General features: G+C 43.4%; 1 protein-coding gene across 35 annotated transcripts in view; it reads right to left on the bottom strand.

Annotated features, from left to right (window-relative positions):
- Dst (dystonin) overlaps window positions 1-19,936 on the bottom strand; it is a 434,856-nt gene that overhangs the window by 88,773 nt on the left and 326,147 nt on the right. For all 35 annotated transcript variants that reach the window (XM_076558433.1, XM_076558438.1, XM_076558418.1 and 32 more), the window contains 9 exons: window positions 16,348-16,471; window positions 13,305-13,513; window positions 12,413-12,730; window positions 11,836-12,002; window positions 10,121-10,277; window positions 9,185-9,311; window positions 6,800-6,862; window positions 5,015-5,256; window positions 3,513-3,642 (listed from right to left, as the gene is read on the bottom strand). In XM_076558433.1, the coding sequence (XP_076414548.1) occupies window positions 3,513-3,642; window positions 5,015-5,256; window positions 6,800-6,862; window positions 9,185-9,311; window positions 10,121-10,277; window positions 11,836-12,002; window positions 12,413-12,730; window positions 13,305-13,513; window positions 16,348-16,471 (1,537 nt within the window). The remainder of the gene's footprint in view (window positions 1-3,512; window positions 3,643-5,014; window positions 5,257-6,799; window positions 6,863-9,184; window positions 9,312-10,120; window positions 10,278-11,835; window positions 12,003-12,412; window positions 12,731-13,304; window positions 13,514-16,347; window positions 16,472-19,936) is intronic.

Raw genomic sequence — 19,936 nt, 5'->3', positions numbered from 1 at the left:
CACAGGTATTCCGTATTAGATCCTGAGCCTGCCATTCTAGGAAGCTGGTCACTGTGAGATGAAGTCTGGAGACCTCGGCCATAACCACCTGCAGTGGTCCTGGCTTGAGACAAGGACTGACAGCCCCTGCTGGGATCACACAGACCTCAACAGGTTGGGCTGGAGGGGGTGTGGGGGAGCAAGCCATAGCGCCCCAAACTGTAACAGTCAAAACATCTCCTTTCTACAGGGGCTCTTTGTCTGAAGGCCCGATTACCCTTCATGTTGTCCACAGCAGCTCTCAGAATGCCTATAATGCCTGTAATGCTCTCTCATCTCAAAGTCCTGCCATGTCATGTAGGTTCTTCCCATCTGCTGTGATGATGTTCAATTCCCGCCAATGCTCTCTCCCCCACATCAAGGCCTGATCGTGGTCTCCATGGTCCCGAGGCTCTCTTTCCTAATGATGTTCACTCTAAATGATAACAGGTCTCAGCTTCCTTCTCCACAAACCAACCACACCTACTGTTTTAGTCTTTGTTATAACATTATGTATCTAGTGATTGTGTATTAAGTCCAGTATAAGTAAAACAACTTGAACTTATTTTAGAAGGTAAAAATATTAAAATTCCTCAAAACAATCAGGTTCCTGTGATCTCTCATTTTTTCCAAAAGTCCTATACAGTCAAGAGAGAGAGAGAGAGAGAGAGAGAGAGAGAACCTCAAGTTCTCTTATTACTGAGCCACACCACAACCCCGAATCTTTAAAAAAAAAAAAAAAAGTCCTCAAGTATTTCTAGGCAAATGGCTTCCAGACTTGCATATTTACCCTCAAGCATTCTAGTAAATTCACTCATTATCAACCAACTGCTACAAAGGTACAGTACAAGATCTCAGCAGTCCTGTGAAGGCCAGTCTAACCTCATGACTGTGGCATGACACTGACTTCTAAGAAGTTCACACTTGAGGACAGGACAATGAACTGGCAAAGAAACACAGAAAAAAAAAAAAAACCCTCATCATGATTTTGGGTTGTACTGCATTCACAGCCATCACAGGGACCATTAATTATGTCCCTCTAAAAACTGATGCTTGTTCCTGTTCTTGTATTTCTTTCAAAGGCCATCCTCTTTTCCTTTTCACTGAGATGCAGTAATTCATAATGATTTTTAAAAACATCTTATTTTTAATTATGTGTGTGTGTGCTTGTTATGTGCAAGTGCAGGTGCCCTCAGAGGCCAGAAGTGCTGGATCCTCCAGAGTTGGAGTTACAGGTGGTTGGAGCTGCCTGATGTGGTGCTAAGAACTCTGAACTCAGGTCCTCTGCAAGGGCAGTCCGTACTCATAACCCCTAATGCTCCACAGTGACTTCTGATGCCCTCTGACCTCTCCTGCTATGCCATCACAGCCTCAAGGTCCTCATAGATACGCTCAGTGCTGTATTCTGCCATGGTCTACACCTTACTTTTCCTAGACCCCAGTGCTTCCCAAACTCAGTTGCTGCAGAACCACCTGGAGGGACTGTTAACCCACAGGGGCCTGATGCAGTAGGTCTGGAGTGTCTCACTAGTTCCCAAGTGCAAGTGCAGAGATGTATGTGGATGCAAAGAGCACACTCTGAAACTACAGACAGAGCTCAGCACTCACGTAACAAATATCCCTGCTATTCTCAGCTGCAAGCCATTTAATTCTAAAATACTTTCCCTCGAAAACTACCATTTTTTAAACATATCACTTCCCTACTCAAATCCGTCAATCAATAACTTTTCATCATTTAGGTGAAAAAATCTGAAGACATTTTGTCCAAAATTCAGGGCCTGTCACACACAACTTGACCCTGGAACACTCATCTTGTGTTTATATGGACATGAATCCTCTGATCTAGCCCTTGTAATCTGAATGTTCTCACCAAAGCAGCTCATGCTCACATAAGCCATACCTGGGCATTTCCTTGCAACATCTCCTATTCCTGTCCATCATTCCCAGTCCCACAGGCTCTTACCCTCAGCCAGAGAGCCTTCTTGCTCTCCTAGTTTCTACCAAGCATACCTCTTGAGGTAAAGCATTAGTTATCAGAGCACCAAGTCAAGCACTTAAACCCATCTACCACTCCATAAACGATAACTACGTGGTGTGATCAGTTTATTTCAGGTGTTGTTGTTGTTTTTAATGTGTTTGTGTGGGTACACATGACACATATGTATATGTGTGTGGAAGTTGAGGACAACCATTGCCTCTGTTCCTGGAGCTGTGACCTTTGTTTGCTTTGGGTTTTTCTCTATGAGACTGGGTCACTGGCCTGGTCCTCGCCCAGTAGAGTAGGCTGTCCGGGTAGTCCCAAGGATCTATGTGTTTCTGCCTCCTCAGCACCGGGATTACAAGCTTGTGCTACCACTCTGGTGCTTTGACATGGGTTCTGGGCGCTGAACTGTCCTCAAGCTCATGTGTCAGCAAGCACTTTATTGACCAAGCTGTTTCCACCAGCCTCAAGAGATTTTTTTTTTGGTGGTTGGCACAATATATTAAAGGACAAACTTGAATAGGACACAGTAGGTGACTTTTATTTAATGGCACCCCTCTGTACGGCAAGTTCTGATCCAATACAATTTGACCAAAGACTGTTAGCAAATGCAGACAGGGTGGACAATCACCACAAGCCTCAGGAGGCATGTTAGAAAACGCACACTCCTCACTCCCACCTCTACTCTGAAATGCCTGGCAACACCCTGCTCCTGAAGTCAACTGGGTATCCAAGGACGGCCACCGACTTGGGAGGAACTCTGACGCAGAGGGAGTCTTGAGAGCCGGATCCTGTCTACCTCTGCACATGAAGAACACTTTGTTTCTGAGCTTGTGACGCCTGACACTGAAGAGAAGGTCTGAAATCAACCTAGCGGGATGACGTCAAGTCAAGTCACCCCTAGGATCCATGGCACACACTTCACACGGCACACACCATGGCTCCAAGAGAGACAGACCTTAACTTGAGGAAACCTCTGAACAGAATCAAGTGAGAAAATTTTCCTTCTTAGTCTTCTCAGCTCACACAAACTGAAGAGTTCTGTGAAGGGAAGTCTGTTCCTACCAACAGTTTATACAAAGACAGGCTGGGAGGGTCACACAGTGTCCCTTCAACACCGGCTCGAGAGAAAGAAGAGCTACAAGACAGGGCTGGAGGAGGCCTCACGGAGGGCCTCACGGAGGAGAAGGGAGCCTGCCTTTTCCAGGTGAATGGAGGAAAGAAAACCTAACAAGGGATACCAACCATGAGCACAAAGCCAATATAAAGAAAATAAGCACTGGTGAAAATACTCCTCAGTGCCTAGCATTTTATTATCAACCATCCGACCCACCTTTTCATAAAAACAACCGAATGCCGGTTCTCAGAACAATGGACTTGGAAGTCACAGTTTTAAATATTCAAAAAACAGATGTGGAAACATTTAAAGATAATCCAAGAGCAAAGGAGATGACTGGATGTGTTCTGAAAAGCACTCAGACATCTGTGGGCTGCGGCACAAAGACACACTCACCCATCTCGGTCAGCGTCTGTTTCCAGGTGGGGACCTCGGGGGCCTCCGAGTTCTCCTTCAGCAGCTCTGTCAACGTGTCTTTCAGCTCTTGTACCTTGTTTACATTCTGCTTCAGTTCTGCCTCAAATGACTGACAAGAAGGAAAGAAACCATCATTCACTGCAAAAAACTGTGACATCAAAGACAGAGAGCACCGTTATGATATAACATTTCCTCCCCTCTGGGAAGACCCAGGGAGGAAAAAATCCTAAGTTAAACGCTGGGGTGGGTGGGTGAGGACCTGGATTATGCAGCTGATAATTCTCGTTATTTCTTTGCCCATCTTCAACTGTGAGGTCCAGGAAACCCTCAGAGGAACACTCTGACTGTGGAGGCAATGGCCGACTCTGTTCCTGAAGGGAATTTTCTACTTTCGAACTGCCATGGAGAAATACAGGCTGTTCTCAGTGAGACTGTAACTCCAGGCAAATCAGCCTTGGTCAAGGCCTCCAGAACTGGGAGGCCTTGGGAATAAGCACATGGTGGACGTCAAACACAGGTTGATGATTGGCATTCATTTTTGCCATCACAGTGCTACCATGGAAAACTACTTTCCCAATTTTGACAGGTACAGAAATACTGTCCATCAAAGAAGAGGATGGCATTAGTTAACCCATTTTACAATAGACTTTTTTGGCCCTTAATATAGTTAGCCCTTAACTAAATCCCCAAAAGTTAATTAGTTGATATCCCAGACTGAAGTGGATTTAACAATGGCAAAGTTACTTTTTATACTGTTTGGTCCTTTTTATAATGTCAGAGGGCAGGAAAAGTGACCATCAATGGCCCCGCTCTACAGAAAGACAGATGTTAAAATCTCAAGTCCTTTGTTGAAGGGTCTAGATAGAAAACAGAACAGAGCTCATGACCACCAGGGCTACTTCTGAATTTCAGTCTATTCTCTCTGATGTCTTCCTTCTGTGTGCCTAGTGTAAGCACTACAGCTCCGAAGGGAAAGGTATCCTGGTAGTCGGAAGCCAGTGCTCCTCTCCAGGAAGCTGAGCAGAGCTGTAACATTTCTCGGGAGCAGCAGAGTGGGGCAGAGCTGTGACAACCTTCCTAGGGGAACCCTCCCCTGCTGGAGCAGAGTTACTACCCTTGCATTAGGGAAACCTTTCCCAGAGCAAGGACGGTAACACTTTGATGGGGAAACTGTCCCCCACTGGAACAGAGCTGTAACACTTGTGTTGGAATACCTTTGCCTTCGGAGGCATGGGTAATCCTTGGCTGTCTTAGGATTTCTTTAGGATTTCATTTCCAAGGTGGAGGTTTTTTAGGATGGGGATTGGTAGGATTTTAATTCCTGAGCTTGGGACGAGCTCAGAGATTGGTTGGATTTCTTGCTCAGGGACTGACTGGTTTTTCAATTCCTGAATTTGTTTGGGGCAAGGCGTGTTTCTTTGGCTCTGGTCTTAGGCCAGAGAATTCTTTCACTGGCCCTTTTCACCCTACACCCAGCCCACCTTATTCTGCTCAACTTGTATCTTCACAGATTCGGTGTCTGTAGGTGTTGGTGTCTGGTGCCATTTGTTTGCAGTTTTGTTCATTTTCTGTAACCACTGCATCATCGCGCTTGATTCTTCCTGGGCCTTTTGCAACTTGGAGAGTTTCGTGTTCAGTTCAGCTATTTTATCCTTGAGTAAGAGGCCAAGGTCTTCATAACTGTGGCTTATGTCAGTCATGTCCTTTTTAATAGATGTTAAACCTAGGAGTGGGAAGGAAAGTGTACCAATGCATGTTGAGGGCTTTGGAGAAGTTATAGAATTAAATTTATACTATATAGTATGTCCTTCTACTTTGTCACTATTAAGCTACAATAAACCACAGACTCTTTTAGGAATGAAGATCAGGTCATACTGCTGGTTAATGATAAATGACTCAGAATAATAGTAACACTGCATAATAGTAAAATGTAAGAGTTAGCGTAATGGAATTATAAGCTTAAAGATTATAATATAGTTCTTCAGTACCAAACAATAGATTGATGCTGCAGGACGCAGGAATATATCATAAGAACTCAGCTGGTTATGGCAAAGTCACTACCTGGAGGGATCAGGGAATTCCTCCAGAGGAAGCCAAATGCCAAGGAGTTTTTGCTGTTACTTGGCTTGTTATATATCAGCTGTCTTCTGTTATGAAAATCATGTGTGCCTTCGTAGCTTTCCCAATTGACTTTCCCCTAAGAAGGACTAACAGTGTGGACTGATCACTCTCTGGACATACACATTCCAGGTATTTGGAGAACAGCCTCAGGAAAGGCTTTCTCTGGAATCAGATTATCTCCCTTAACCACTTTCAAGGACTACAGGAAACACCACCCAGGTGGGTGCCCAACTTCGAGGACTAACAATGATAACAGCCCACATGCAAGTCTCCTAACTTACGGTAAATTCCACAAGGAGACACCGCCTAGGAGAGGTGGACGTTAAGTAATAGCTTTACACAATTTAGCTCGGACCCTCCCTTTATATACAAGGACTTCCAGGGCACAGGAGAGGAAAGAGAATGGAAGAACTAGATGGGTAAGAACTTGAGAGGAACAAACTGAGATGGGGAAGAACTAGATTGAAGGGCTAAAAGAGAGGACAAGAGGAACGAGATGGAAGATGAGGAAGAGCCAGATGGGGAAGAACAAGATGAGGAAGAGCCAGATGAGGGAGGAGATGGGAGAGGAGCTGATAGGGGAAAGAACTAGATAGATGAGAACCTAGAAGGGACAGAACAAGATGAAGGAATTAAGATAGAATCTAGAGGGGACAGTAGATAAATATAGAGAAATCAGGCAAGAAAGGAGGTAGGCATGAGAGCAGAATAGAAGCTGTGTAGAGAGAGAACTATCACAGAATAATAAAGTGTATGAACTAAGGAGTTTCGTGTACATAGATTCATTTCTTTTCATCAAAGATTAATTATCAGCTGGTTGTAGATTCTTCCTGGACCCTGGGAGGGGACTATCGAGGGGCTGGGTCCCCTTAGTCCCCAATAGATTGATAGATCAAATGCTATCCCAAGTAGATATGTATCTTAAATTAATAAGAGGGAAGTAAAATTGAGTACCAGAGTGAAACATTAAAGCTTTATTAATCTCAGATGGACAGTGTTTACAGGATATTGTACCAATATATCCATGGAGACTGTGTCCATTCTAATTCAAGTTTAAGATTTCAATATAACTACTTCCCTCTAAAAGGAGTTCCTCAAAAACAGCAAATTCCATTAATCATGGACCAGATAAGGTTACTATTCACCTTTATTTGCCAAGAAATCCTGAGTATTTGTGTCTGTTCCTTCACCATTTAGCATTACTCCTCCTGCAAAAAACAAACAAACAAACAAACAATGAGGTAACCTTAGTCTGCCTTAGTGTTTCTGCCTGCTAACTGTAGAAGGCATTACACAAACCGTCATGGAGTGGTCATTTATGAATGCCATCGTTTATTCTTAGTGACCGGAGTCTTACTTTCTTCTGCTTATCTGTTAATCAAAGTTAATTCCTAAATGTTGTAGCTAAGTTGTTTTATGCTAAAGTCATTTTAATGATTAAGCTACTGAAGTTTAGAAGGTCCCAGCATGTATATACTAAATAAACTAAAGTAACCGAGAAGAGACTGTCTGCTTTACCCGATGACTGAAAACTGTCTGTTTACATGATGTTATTAGAGGCTTAATGAAGGCATGGTGATTTAAAGAGACAAGAAGGAAACTTCTGAAAGTTAAGCTGAAACAAGCTAAATCCACATATGTTGAAACAGAGGACACAGTGGTGGTAGTGCTGGGCCTGGGGTAGGACTCCTGAATTTAAATGTCAGCTCCACTAGTTCTTAGCTGTGTGCCTAGATGAACTAATAAATAAAGCTGATGGGTACCAAGGTAGCTAACCTGTAAGAGCACTATGGGGACCACAGATAGTTAACCAATTGCCGATCAAACAGAAACTCCTTAGTGGGTCATAATAGCTATTTGTCTTTTATTATCATATCCATCTGGTATTGGCATGTTTCCATAACCACACAGTTAATGAAATCCAACTTTCTCATGCTAGCATCCACTGGCTGTCTATCACAGCAGAGATATACCCATATAAGCACAATCAACAGAAACATTTAAACATCTGAATGTTGCCCCCGCCCCCCCCCCCTCTCTCTCTCACACACACACACACACACACACACACACACACACACACACACACACACACACCCCACACAAGGCATTTTACATGGAAGTGAAAGCATCCGAGAGTCTCCAAACTAATTCTTAAACGTCAAGCAAAGAAAACCATGCAGAGTACAGATTTTATTGTAAATAAGAAGACCGGAGGAACTAAGATAAATTAAAGACAACAGAACTCCTCTTCTTAAGAAAAAGCAACTTGGCATCTCAGGAAATCTGATTGCAGCATATACAGTGGACATCCCCTGCAAAGGGATTAATAGAGTGGGATAAATGGCTGGTGGAGAAAAGTGCAGCTGGAACATGGTGTCACTCACAATAGGGACAGCTGGAGGCCTGGTCAGACCAGATAAACCAGAGGACACTCAGAAACCCACAACGGAGACATGAGATCAGCCTTCTGTCTAGTCTCCAACTTAAAAGAAAACATAACCAACAAAGGAACAAAACACACCTCAGTAAAGCATGCTTTACCTAAACACTATATTCGTATTAAATCAGCTTGGGAATCGCCATTTGTATACAACTCCCTTCTCTGGCCCAGGAGGGTGGGGTCAGCCAGGGCTCAGGCTGAAATGCGCGCGTGCAGGTGAACAGGCTGCAGAACCCACGGCTTTGGGAGCAATGTGCAGACAAGCAGACAGGAAGAGAGTGAGAGAGAAAAGAGCCCCCCCCCCCACTTCTTTTTCAGGAAGCCAAATTCATGTCTTTACTACCTAGTATAATGAGACTAGAAACAGCATGGAGAGAACATCCGTGTCTCCACGTAATGACAGTAAAAGACAAACAGACTGGAACCCGGCCGGCCCCCTTCCTCAGTATCACCTTCTTATCCTTACATGCCAGTGTGGTTATGTTCTAGATGGAGTAGTTAATAAAAGCCAAACATGGGATTTAAACTGGATTAGAACAGGTATTTTCCATGACAGATTTGTGTGTGTGTGTGTGTGTGTGTGTGTATACGTGCTCCTACGTTTGTACGTGCACATGTGCAGGTGTACATGAACGTGTCTGCTCCCACACACTGAGGCCCACAGCAGATGTTGGGCATCTTCCACAACCGCTTTCCCCTTTATTTTCTGAGGCAGGGTCACTCATCAAAGCCAGAGGTCAAGGGTTCAGTGAGTCCAGCTGGTCAGCCTGCTCTGAGGGTTCCCCGTCTCTGCCTCCTGAGTGCCTGGACGACAGGCAGGCCACCACAGTGCCCACTCACGTATAAAACACAGGTGTGTGTGTGTGTGTGTGTGTGAACTCCCATCCTCATGAGTGCTCACAGTCGATCCACTGAGTCATCTTCCCATCTCTCCGTGATGAATTTCAACGTGCTTTTAAAAATCATTTGTCTTACCTCTTTGACTTTGTATTGCTGAGGCGCCCTTTTATTTAATGAATTAAAAATAGACAGAATCGACAGGAGAGCTCTGATTCTTACTGACTGGTCACGGAAACGAAGCACATACCTGATCTGACGGCTGTGATGGCCTTGGCAGGGGTGGTCACTGCGCTTATCAGGTTACATAGTGAGACCCCACTGTTGGTGGCTCTCTGAATCTCGGGTGCTTTCAAACTCCACTTTTCTTGTAGTTTCTTTAAACACAAAAACACATTATCCTTCAGTCTTCTGAGGATCTTCAAAGTTGTACATTATAACCGAACTTCTTAAGCATATTTCAAAGCAACAATGACTGTGGGCCCAGGTGACTGTTAACACTGTTGGCGGAGAACGGGGCAATGCCCATTCTGTGTTCTGCCCCCAGCCACAGTGGAAGCCAGGCTGTGTCCTGGTGCTACGGGAATGTTCCAGAGTAACTGTCAACTGTAAGTCTGCAGGGCTGTATCAGGTGCAGGCACATCATTAGGCATGTAACAGGACAATAAAAATAAACACGGGCATACAAAATTCCAACTCACACTGAGTTTTAACTACCAAAATTTCAGTGAAGTTGTAAAGACAGTGATTTCACTCTAAGGAAATCTGACAGAATTAGCCATAACTTTTATGACTCATGGCAGACAATAAACTCTATATATACTAGTTATGCAAGAGATTCAAAGAACTTGTCTTCCAACACTGGTTACCAAGCACATGAAGAAAAGAGCTCTCTCTTACTGCGTGGAGGGAAGGGATAATAAAAAATGGAAATTAACTTGTGATTTGATGAAGCAGGAAACTTCAATATTTAGGGGGGCCAATGGCTCACTAACACATCTTTTTTATAAATCAAATTAACAAAGAGATTATGTCCTTCCTTGAAAAGATCAGCTAATCCCATTACTGATTTCCACCGATCCTACAGGGCATTTCTGAGACGAGCCCACATGACTTTAGACTAAAGGGTTCGATGCTCATTACTAACACAGGCAAGCAGAGGTTAGTATCAGGTCTAATGAGCCACCTTGGTTTCTTCCAGAGATTTCCCCAAGGCCTCTGCACCCAAGGAAGGCTTCACGACGGGAACCTGCTTTGCTGTTTCGTTTATCCAGGACTTCAGTGACTGAGCAAGGTCTCGGAAAGCACTCAGCTGCTCCTGACAAGAACTTATAGCTTCTTTTCTAATGAACAAAGGCAAACCAGAAGTTAAGCTGCAAAACCAGATGCTCCAAAAGGCCAATTATTAACCAATGGTCATCATTCCCAAACTGGGCTCAACTTTAACAACCATCTTGGGTGCACAGAGCAACTCTTCATTACCAGGCTGAAGTTTGCCGGTGTGGCAAATGCAATCAGCTGAGTAACTACTTGTTGATTCTTTAAGCAAAGCTCATAGACAAGGAGAGGAAACAGTAAAAAAAAAAAAAAAAAACAAAAAAAAACCCTGTAACCTGTACATAACAATACTCTATAATGCTACATAAATTCTAGGAGCTTTGATTGATCCATTTTATATAATGTTTAATGTCAGCCAGCAAAGACCCTGAAAAACAAAACAAAACAAAACCCAAACAAACATGTATACGCTGCTGACCTGAGGAGAACATAGGTCACGTTAGTGAGTAGATGACTTAACCTAGCACTTTGGACTGACGGCATTTCTACCTCTCCAGAGAGATGTAACCCAGTGACTGGGGAGTTTGAACAGGTGCTCTTCCACCCCAGCGCACAGGTAGCTCCATTGTGAACTCTATGGACCTTTCTATATGCCACACATATGACTTAAGAGCACCGTTATACTTGACATGTGGATGACTTACGTGCACATATGACTCCAGATGCTGGAGATAAAGATGTATTACAGCTGGACTAATTATGGATGACTATATGGTTTTAATGTTTTTATGGACTAGATATTACTTGAATTTAAAATTGGAATAGTTAACCTAGGTTATGTAAGAAAGCCAAGAATATTTCTTCTGTGAGAGGTTCAGAAACAGAACCCAGAAGTTTTAGGTAGAGAATTCTGAGGAAATAAAACTAGATAAAAGAGAAATGATCATTCTTTGGGGCTCTTCCATATAAACATCATAAAAATAGGATGTGTGTTCTAAACTTGAGATAGGAAATGGGAAGATGTGCCCCCAGGACTCATTCCCACATAGACTCACAGGTCAAACTGGGCCCACTGCCCTGTTCTTTATGGATTTGTGCCTCATCCACTCATGAGAGCAGTGAGCTGTTATATTAAAAGGGCTACTAAGAACCGTACTGAAATATGCATAGCTTCTGAACTGAGTCCCCAAAGCAAGAACCATTGCTTTTCAAGGTTATTTCTGTCTTTGCAAATAGAAAGGCAATATTTGCCAAAGAAACCATAGGCCTTGGTGAGCTTAATCATTTCAGTAATAGTCCACCAGCACCACTGTGCTTACACAATACTTCTCACTTTTACACAAGCAATGTTCAGTTTCCCACCTCAATATTTCAACAAATAGTAACTTGATGTTTTTGTTATTGTGTTTTGCTTCTTAAGACAGGGTCTTACTACAGCCCAGATTAGGGCCTCAAACTATGGTCCTGCTTCAGCCTCCTAAGTATATTTAAGGCACAAATACATCATCAGTCAAAGACTCCACATTTTGGAAATCACCTCAGTCCTATACTTACATAAATAAAAGCATTTAGCTATTGAGTACCACCAAGTGGAATAAAATACATTCCGAATGAGGTGCTTACTTTTCTTGGATAGTATCCTCCAGTTCTTTGAATTTCTTTGACAAATTATTTGTTTTTTCAAACACCAGAGCTTTGTCCCCTGGTAAGCCATGGCTGGATATCTCTTTCAGGAGGCTGTGCAAAGCTTCGAGATCTTTCTTGTGTTCTAAGAATTTAGTAGTGGATTCCTGCAAAACATTGAGATCAGTCAATATGAATGTTGCTAGATCTCAGAATCACATTCCAGCAGAGTTGTGTGTAAGAGCAGAATACCTCCAGCTAGGGTTGTATAGAGTACATCTAGTGCTGAGCACTCCAGAGACTGATTATCAATGACCAGGTAGGATGCAGTGAATGTTTCACTTTAAAATGCACGTATTTTTGCTTCTCTGTGGTTTGGGCATGCACAATGATACTGTAACAGCTATGATATGTGTGGTAAATGTTTTATTTCTATTCAAAAGAAAAATGCTTCAAGGAGAAACCAGTATGAATCAGTTAGAATGATGACTGGTAGGTAGACTGTTGCTAAATGCATGCATGAGCTTGTCTTAACTGGTCTACAAGCTTGGCATTGTGCCTAACGAGGAATACACACCTGCATATGCTGAGACAGCTCCAGAACATCTTTCCCTGGCATGTCCACCTCAGTGAGTGCCTGGCTCTGTGTCTCCAGAAACACTTGCAGCTTTTCTGAGAGTTTTTCAAACTGCTCTACTTTGGCCTTCAGATCCACCATCTTGGCAAGCTTTTCTTTATGTTTCTGACTTGCTTCGGAAAACCGAGCAGACAGGTCCTTCATCTTCGCTTGCAGTGAGGAGGCAGTGGATGGGTCTGTCGTCTCCACAAATGTCTTCACTTTTTCATTCATGGCATTCAGGCTGCTCTGACGACCTGCAATATCCTGTTCCAACATCTGAAACACAGCCATCATTGTATGTATTTTCTAACAATGTCTACAAATAATGCCACAGAGTTTTGAAAACAATTCTTCACAGCAACATAAGCTTGAACAACCTGTGACTAAAGGCTAACAGTTGGAAATGAGTGACGTGTTTGATTTTTCCCTTGAGGAAGCCAATTCCAAAGCTCTTTAAGGGAGTGTGGAGAACAGCTGGCTGGCTGCTTGAAGAAGGCAGGGGGTTGTTGCTACCCAGCAACCCCTGGGATCTAATGCAGCCTGGGGATTAGCCATGCTCTTAATTTTTAAAAGGCTTGGCAAGAATAAGATTGATCTGATGAACCCCATGAGCAGCTGGCTGAAGTAAAGATAAATGAGATAAGATACAGTGTAGGTTTAAAAAGAGCACAAATCCCTTTCTCAGTGACATCACAAAATCATTTCCACATTCGTTTGTACAAGCGCTGCTTGCTACTTGGTTGTATTCAGAAGCATCTCTTCTCTGTCTTTAAGCCTACCTGTTCCTGAAGGCAAATAACTTGCTTTTTAACTGCAAGTGGCATTCCTTCCTTTAAAAAATGGCACTCACAATGTTTTTACTGATGAGATCCTGAAGAGCTGTGGAGTTCAAGGGCACTTGACCTTGCGTGACCAGTGAGCTCTCCACACTTCCCATCCAGTCCAGCATCTCATCCAAGCCGTCCTGCACACTCAGAGAGCGGGTCAGTGTTATCTGAAGCTTCTCATTCCGTTCATTCACAGACTTGGACAGATCGTCGTATCTCCCAACAATGTCATCTGCTCCACACGGACAGGGGACCAGTTAGCACCAAGTTCTGCTTACCCTCTTCCTTTTCAAACGCACTCCAAGGTCAACATTAGGTTTTCATACAAGAAAGTTTAAATGATGCGTTTCTAATGAATAATCAGATCTTGTATAACTTTTTATGAAGACACAGACAGTGAAAAGTGAAACAGTGAAGAAGAGTAATTCAGACGCCTATCATGTGCAGTGAGTGTCTCGGAGAGACGGAAGCATGGTCTAAACAGTGGGCCATGCGATCGCTCTCATGTCTGACTGGTACGTCACTACGTATTGATAACTATTTGGGGGTGGCGAACGACAATCCCAGACAACTACTCTCAAGAGACAATATTCTCCACATACACACTCATGTTCAGCTTTTGTCATAGAGAGAGGCTTCAAATGCACAGAAGACTCAAATGCAGTAAGAAAACAGGATAACAGAGTAAGTACACTTAAAGCTATGACCGTGCTTCTAACAGATAAGCAACAGAATTCACCTACAAGTTTAACAACAGACGAAAGGCAAAAATGAGTTTAGCAGAACAACTTATCTCCCATGATATAGTCTTTATTTTCCATTCTAAAGATTTAAGGTGAAAAGAAAGAAAAAAAGAAAAATGCCACCTTCTTGCCTAGTTTTCTCTTGAATACAAAATTCTCTATTTTGACATTTGACATTCTATACCGTGGGCCAGCGACAGGTTCAAAGAACAGGGGTACTAAATTTCTAGCTCTCTCTCTGGAACACAACTTGTTTTTGTTTTTTAATCATGATTTTAAGAACTCATTTACTACACAAAGACTCAAAAAAGTATTTCAGTTCTTTCTGAACTGAACATAGGACTAGAAGCTGTGGCCTAAACAGCTTTATAAGCTTGTGTTTGGCCTAGGGCTCAGGAATCAATAGCAAAACAATTTCTTTTAAGTTGTTGTAATGCTACAGTATGAGAAAACAGCTTGACAAATTCTCACTGAATTGGAAAGTTTGCATGGCTGAGACAATCGGGGCCCTGTTGCTAAAATACAATGAGGCTGAAGAGAAGGCTTAATGGAGAGAAGGACTGCGTTTACTATGTCACAAGCCGAGGAGTCAAGTGCCATATTCCAGTGCGACCCCTCTCTAGAAGTCCCCAGAGGCGCTGCTTTAAATCCCAGCTTGTGACTGGCCGTGGAGCCGTTCCTCAGGGGGCAGTGCTTATACATCGGCATGATGAGTGATACTGTGGGATCGGTCACCTGTTCAGCTATGACACCTAACTTCCCATGCCAAATCAATGAGCTGCTTTCAAAGCTGTAATACACTGTGTTTGCTATGGACTGCATGTCTGTGACCCTTGACCCCTGCACCCCCCACCCCCACCCGCCTTTTATTTTAGGTCTAAGGCTTAAAATGGTGGAATCTGGAGAGGACTTTGGAATTCCGAGTGCATGCATGTGTATGGTTTGATCAGTTTCCTACATACAATTTTAATCTTTTGTAATTTCCTAAGCAATAAAAGTACTAGAAAAATCTTTGTTGTGGTATTTGTCCTTTGGCCCCAGTTCCTCACACCGAGTTTTTAAAGTGTTTAGCAAATCCTTTATGAGTTCAATGCTAGCCTGGGATACACAGCAAGCTTTTGTTTTGTTTTTAAATCAACAAACAACCATATATATATATATACATATGTATATATATGTGTATATATATATATATTTTAAAAAAAGCTATTGTTTTTCTTAGAAATTAAAAAAAAAGTTCGTATGGAAATTTTTTTGTATCATAAATTGTTTCACACATTCCTAGAAAATGGTGCCACAATCTGAAGCACTGAAGGAATACATGAAATAACAGGCATCTAACATTAGGGAAAGCCCGGCATGGCAGCTCATGCTTGGAGTTTGGCCTTCAGGAGGACAACACGGGAGGACTGTCTTGAGGTCAAGACCAGTGTGGGCTACACAGTGATTCTCAAGCTTACCTGGGCTATAGAGCAAGATCTTGTTTTAAAAAGACAAACAAAACAAACAAAAAACAAATATTAAAAAAAAAAACATGGAAAACATCAAAAATGCCTCTTCCCATGACAGAGCCACAGTGAAGGCAGTGTTTCTGCTTCACACCTCCCGGCTCAGGTTCCTGTGGTGATGGTCGCTAACGTGGGTTTACAAGATGGTCTATCAGAACAGAAGAACAAAATCTTAGAACAGCACTTCTCAACTTGTGGGTCGCAACCCCCTGGGGGGGAGTCGAATGACCCTTTCACAGGGGCCACCTAAGACCACTGGAAAACAGGTATTTACATTATTATTCATAACAGTAGCAAATTTACAGTTTCAAAGTAGCAACGAAAATAATTTTATGGTTGGATTCACCACATGAGGAACTGCATTAAGGGGTCACAGCGTTAGGAAGGCTGAAACCACTGCCTTAGGACCTCCATTCATACTTTCTTCCTATGCTTTGAATTTTTGTAGTTTTGTGTTTTATAATCAGATATGATAATGTAATAGAATGCACATGTAATTCACAAATACATGTGCCTTGAAATGACTTATCGATCAAGGCACATGATCAAGAACACTTGCATGTCTCTAAGAATAGAGAAGAGTTCACTTTGTATAGAGTGGCTTTCTCCCCACAGAAAACTTGACACAGATTTTAACTGAGCTCTGTTTGGGGGAAACATGAATAGTCACCTGGAAGATTTTTTTCTTCCGTTCACACATGCAGAGATCACAAATCATACAACATACATCCGTGAACACTTTTTCTCCTTATCTATAAAATACCTCCATTTCAAAGGTACCGGTGAGACAGGAAATGAGCTAAGACCTTACTTACCCAGTGTCTTCTGGATGTCATTCTTGGCGGGAAGTAAGGAGCCCTTGGCATCCAAGAGCACTTCTGCCGTTTTTTTCAGCTTCTCCACAGCCACCTGCTGGCTTGATATCTGTCCTTGCAAAGCCTGTGGGATTAAGTCAGTGTCAATTAGATTCAGCAGGACTACCAGATTCCCAGTAAGAAAAACAGATAAATTAACTAGGATAGAATAAACTACACAACATACAAACTTTCATCGTTGAGCTTCTTCTGGACTTCTGAGAAGAAAGTGTTGAGAGAGAGAGAGAGAGAGAGAGAGAGAGAGAGAGAGAGAGAGAGAGAGAGAGAGAGCGCGAGCGAGCGCAGCAACCAACCGCTCCAGACGGCGAGCTCTGACACACGTGTGTAGGCTCTTAACAGTCTTCCTACTCGCGACTTGAACCCATTACTGTTTTCCCCGAATTTCCACTTTGATGTTTTGTACAGCACCCCTGCCTCCAAATCCCAAACCCCAACACAGCAACAAAACTAAATACCAGAGAAGCCCCAGGACTATTTCTGACTCTAGGTCCTTGGCTTCGTATTGTGTCATCTGTATAAATCAATAAGTGACTGAGCATCTAAAAATTCAAAAAGCTCTGCTACATTCTATAGGAAAAAAAAAAAAACAGATGCAAAGCTTACAAGAAGGGCTACATCCTGAAGGCCAGAGGACATGCTAGTGGAAGGTGAGCTAGAGGAGGAGCAGCAGGGACGTGAGGACCGTGGTTAGCGGTGATGATGCTGGGCCCTGAATAAACTGTAGAAATGGAAAAGCAGAATCCTTCTCCACAGAGCAGACAGAAAGCACAGAGACAGCGTGTGTGTGTGTGTGTGTGTGTGTGTGTGTGTGTGTGTGTGTATGATAATGAATAAATAAATATGGCTGCAAAGGCCCCAAATGTTAGGCTTGACATTCTGTCTGTTAGCAATGGGGAATTACTGAAGGCAGGCTTTGAAGAACATGCTAAGGGCATGCATATAGCAATACAGAAAAAAAAAATAGTGAGAAAGAAATGAAAAGCCTAGTTGGGAGTAACTTAAGTCAGAACAAGGCAGCCAGACTTTAGCAAGGTCTGAGGCCACTTCCTCTACTCAGACTGTCTGGACCACCAAGTCCAGTACGGTACAGGGATGAGAAGAGTCAAGAGGACTTGTTCACTTTATCTAAAGCCATAATACCTAATACAGTATGACCTACTACACGTCAATTTTACACTGGAATCAAATAAAGTGAACAAATTAATTCCTCAGCTGTATCAGCCACGGTTCTTCAGTGACTAAGGCTATGCTGCTGGGCAGAGCCAGGACAGAAAGGCTAGTCATCACAGAGGGCAGGCACAAAGGGTACAAGTAGTCAAAAGGAAAGAAAGGCTGGGTTCTGTTGAGCTCAGGTAACTACCAGAATGGATCAACTCAGGTGTGATCAGACTTCAGAGTGCAGAAGACTTGGTTTTGGCGTGCATGCTCTTAGAACAGTGCACAGGAAGGAGCCAGCAAACTGGCGACAGACGGGACTATACAAACGGAGCTTTGCAGAAAGAACCGCAACCGTAGGAGGAAACGGCTCCTGCTGACAGAGCAGCAACATCAGAGAAGGAAAATGCATGGAAGAGGTTGACACTGCGATGGGGAAGGGAGAGAGAAATAACGTGATCACAGAGACAAAAACAGCCCAGAAGAATTCTGTACCCAGAGCTGAAAGAGGGGAGACCAGACACGAGTTAAGTGTGATAGGTGACTCACACGGATAGTGTAAACTAACAAGCCTGGGGTGGGGGAGGATCCTACAGATCTCGGGGTGAACAGGTGCAGCTCCACACTGGGAGTGGGGTAAAGAGAGGGGGTTAGAGGCTGCAATTCCTAGCACCCCCGATATTTCTGCCCATGTAGACTTGTCCCAGCCTCACAACCTGACAATGATTTCAAGCTCACAGAGGTACCACAGCTCTCCTTATAACGCTGCTTATACGTCCGTATCTGAGACTCACATGTCTGGGCTGGGGAGAGGACTCAATGGAGAAGGTGCTTGCTGCAAGCATGACGGTGGAGCTCAGATCCCCAGGATCCACCTTGAGGCTGGGTTGGTATGGTGGTGACCCTTCTGTAATCCTAGCACTTGCAGAGCCAAGACTGGATCCTCAGGGCACACTGGCTATGCCGTCTAATTGAATACATCAGCCCATAACCAGACCTCAAAAAGGCAGACAGCAATCCAGGGAGACACCTGACATCAACCGCTGGCATCCAGGTGCACATAAAAAAAAGAACACCTGCACTCACGTATGCTGTGGAATATTTAGCTATGAAAAGATGTTACATGAGTTTGTGCTTTGGAATATGACTTTAACTGTGTAAGGGTGTGTTACATTTGTTTCTGCCGCATTTGTTTAATGATGTGAGGATGTGTTACACTTGCTTATGCTGCGTTTGTGTAAGTATGAAAAGATAATGTTGCTATTTCACCTTGCCTGCCTAAGGCACCTGACTAGTCTAATAAAAAGCTGAATGGCCAATAGCTGGGCAGGAGAGGGATAGGCAGGGTGGGCAGAGAGAATAAATAGGAGAATGAGAGGAAGAAGAAGAGAGAGGCGTGGGGTGGGCGGGAGGGGAACATGGCACACTCAGGGACAGAAGTCTGGCAGCTGCCAGCCAGCCATGGAGACAACAGGAAAGAAAGATACACAGAAAGAATGAAGGTTAAAAGCTCTGAGGCAAAACATAGATAAAGAGAAACAGGTTAATTTAATTTAAGTTAAAAGAGCTAGCCAGAAATGAGCCCAAGCTAGGCCGAGCATTCATAATAAGAATTCTCCGTGTCATGATTTGGGAGCTGGTTGGAGGCCCAAAGAAAAAGCCTGGTACAATGTAAACACACACACACACACACACACACACACACACACACACACACACACACACGCAAAACACCACATCCTAAACACTGAAGAATGCAACTCTGGCTATGGGCCACAGTTTTTAAATGCTCTTTGAATGTTTCACCTGAGTGGAAATAGTGACCTTAAAACTCAAAACAGCAAAATCTGAAATCTCATTCTCCACACTGGTGCTTCCTCTCGGGCTTACGTCTGAGTCCCTGAGTCCTAAGCCTGAGGCTCCTCATAGATCCGATATGCTCCCGATTCTTCTCCACATGTCAAAATAACCAACGACCCTGCCACTTTCCCCACTTAAAGCTTTTACTTTTTAAAATCAAACTCTGCTCTGTATTTCAGAGCACATGGTATTCTGAAAAAAGACTCCCACCTGAGAGCCTGGCTTCCAACAGCTTGTCAAACACACCCACTCACCTGTTTTACCTAGAACACACACATGACTGTAGACCCTTGCTTCTGTTGAAACCAAGGGCTAAGACTGCACCATGCCATAGAGGGGCCAATGAAATCTCTATTCTAGGTCTCACGGTTCTCCTCTTTCTATCGCAGCAACAGCCAACAGCACACCTACTCCTTGCTGTTTGCTGAACCAGTGCCTTCCTATCTACATACCATCCTTCACATGCTGCCTTTAGGCTAGCTCCTACTCAGCCTGTACGTCTACCTGGGAAGTC

The sequence above is a fragment of the Peromyscus maniculatus genome, chromosome 21 (genome assembly GCF_049852395.1).
Source record: "Peromyscus maniculatus bairdii isolate BWxNUB_F1_BW_parent chromosome 21, HU_Pman_BW_mat_3.1, whole genome shotgun sequence".
In the NCBI taxonomy this organism is placed as follows: domain Eukaryota; kingdom Metazoa; phylum Chordata; class Mammalia; order Rodentia; family Cricetidae; genus Peromyscus; species Peromyscus maniculatus.
The sequence above is the reverse complement of the archived record's forward strand: the minus strand, read 5'-3'. Positions and strand labels throughout refer to the sequence as shown.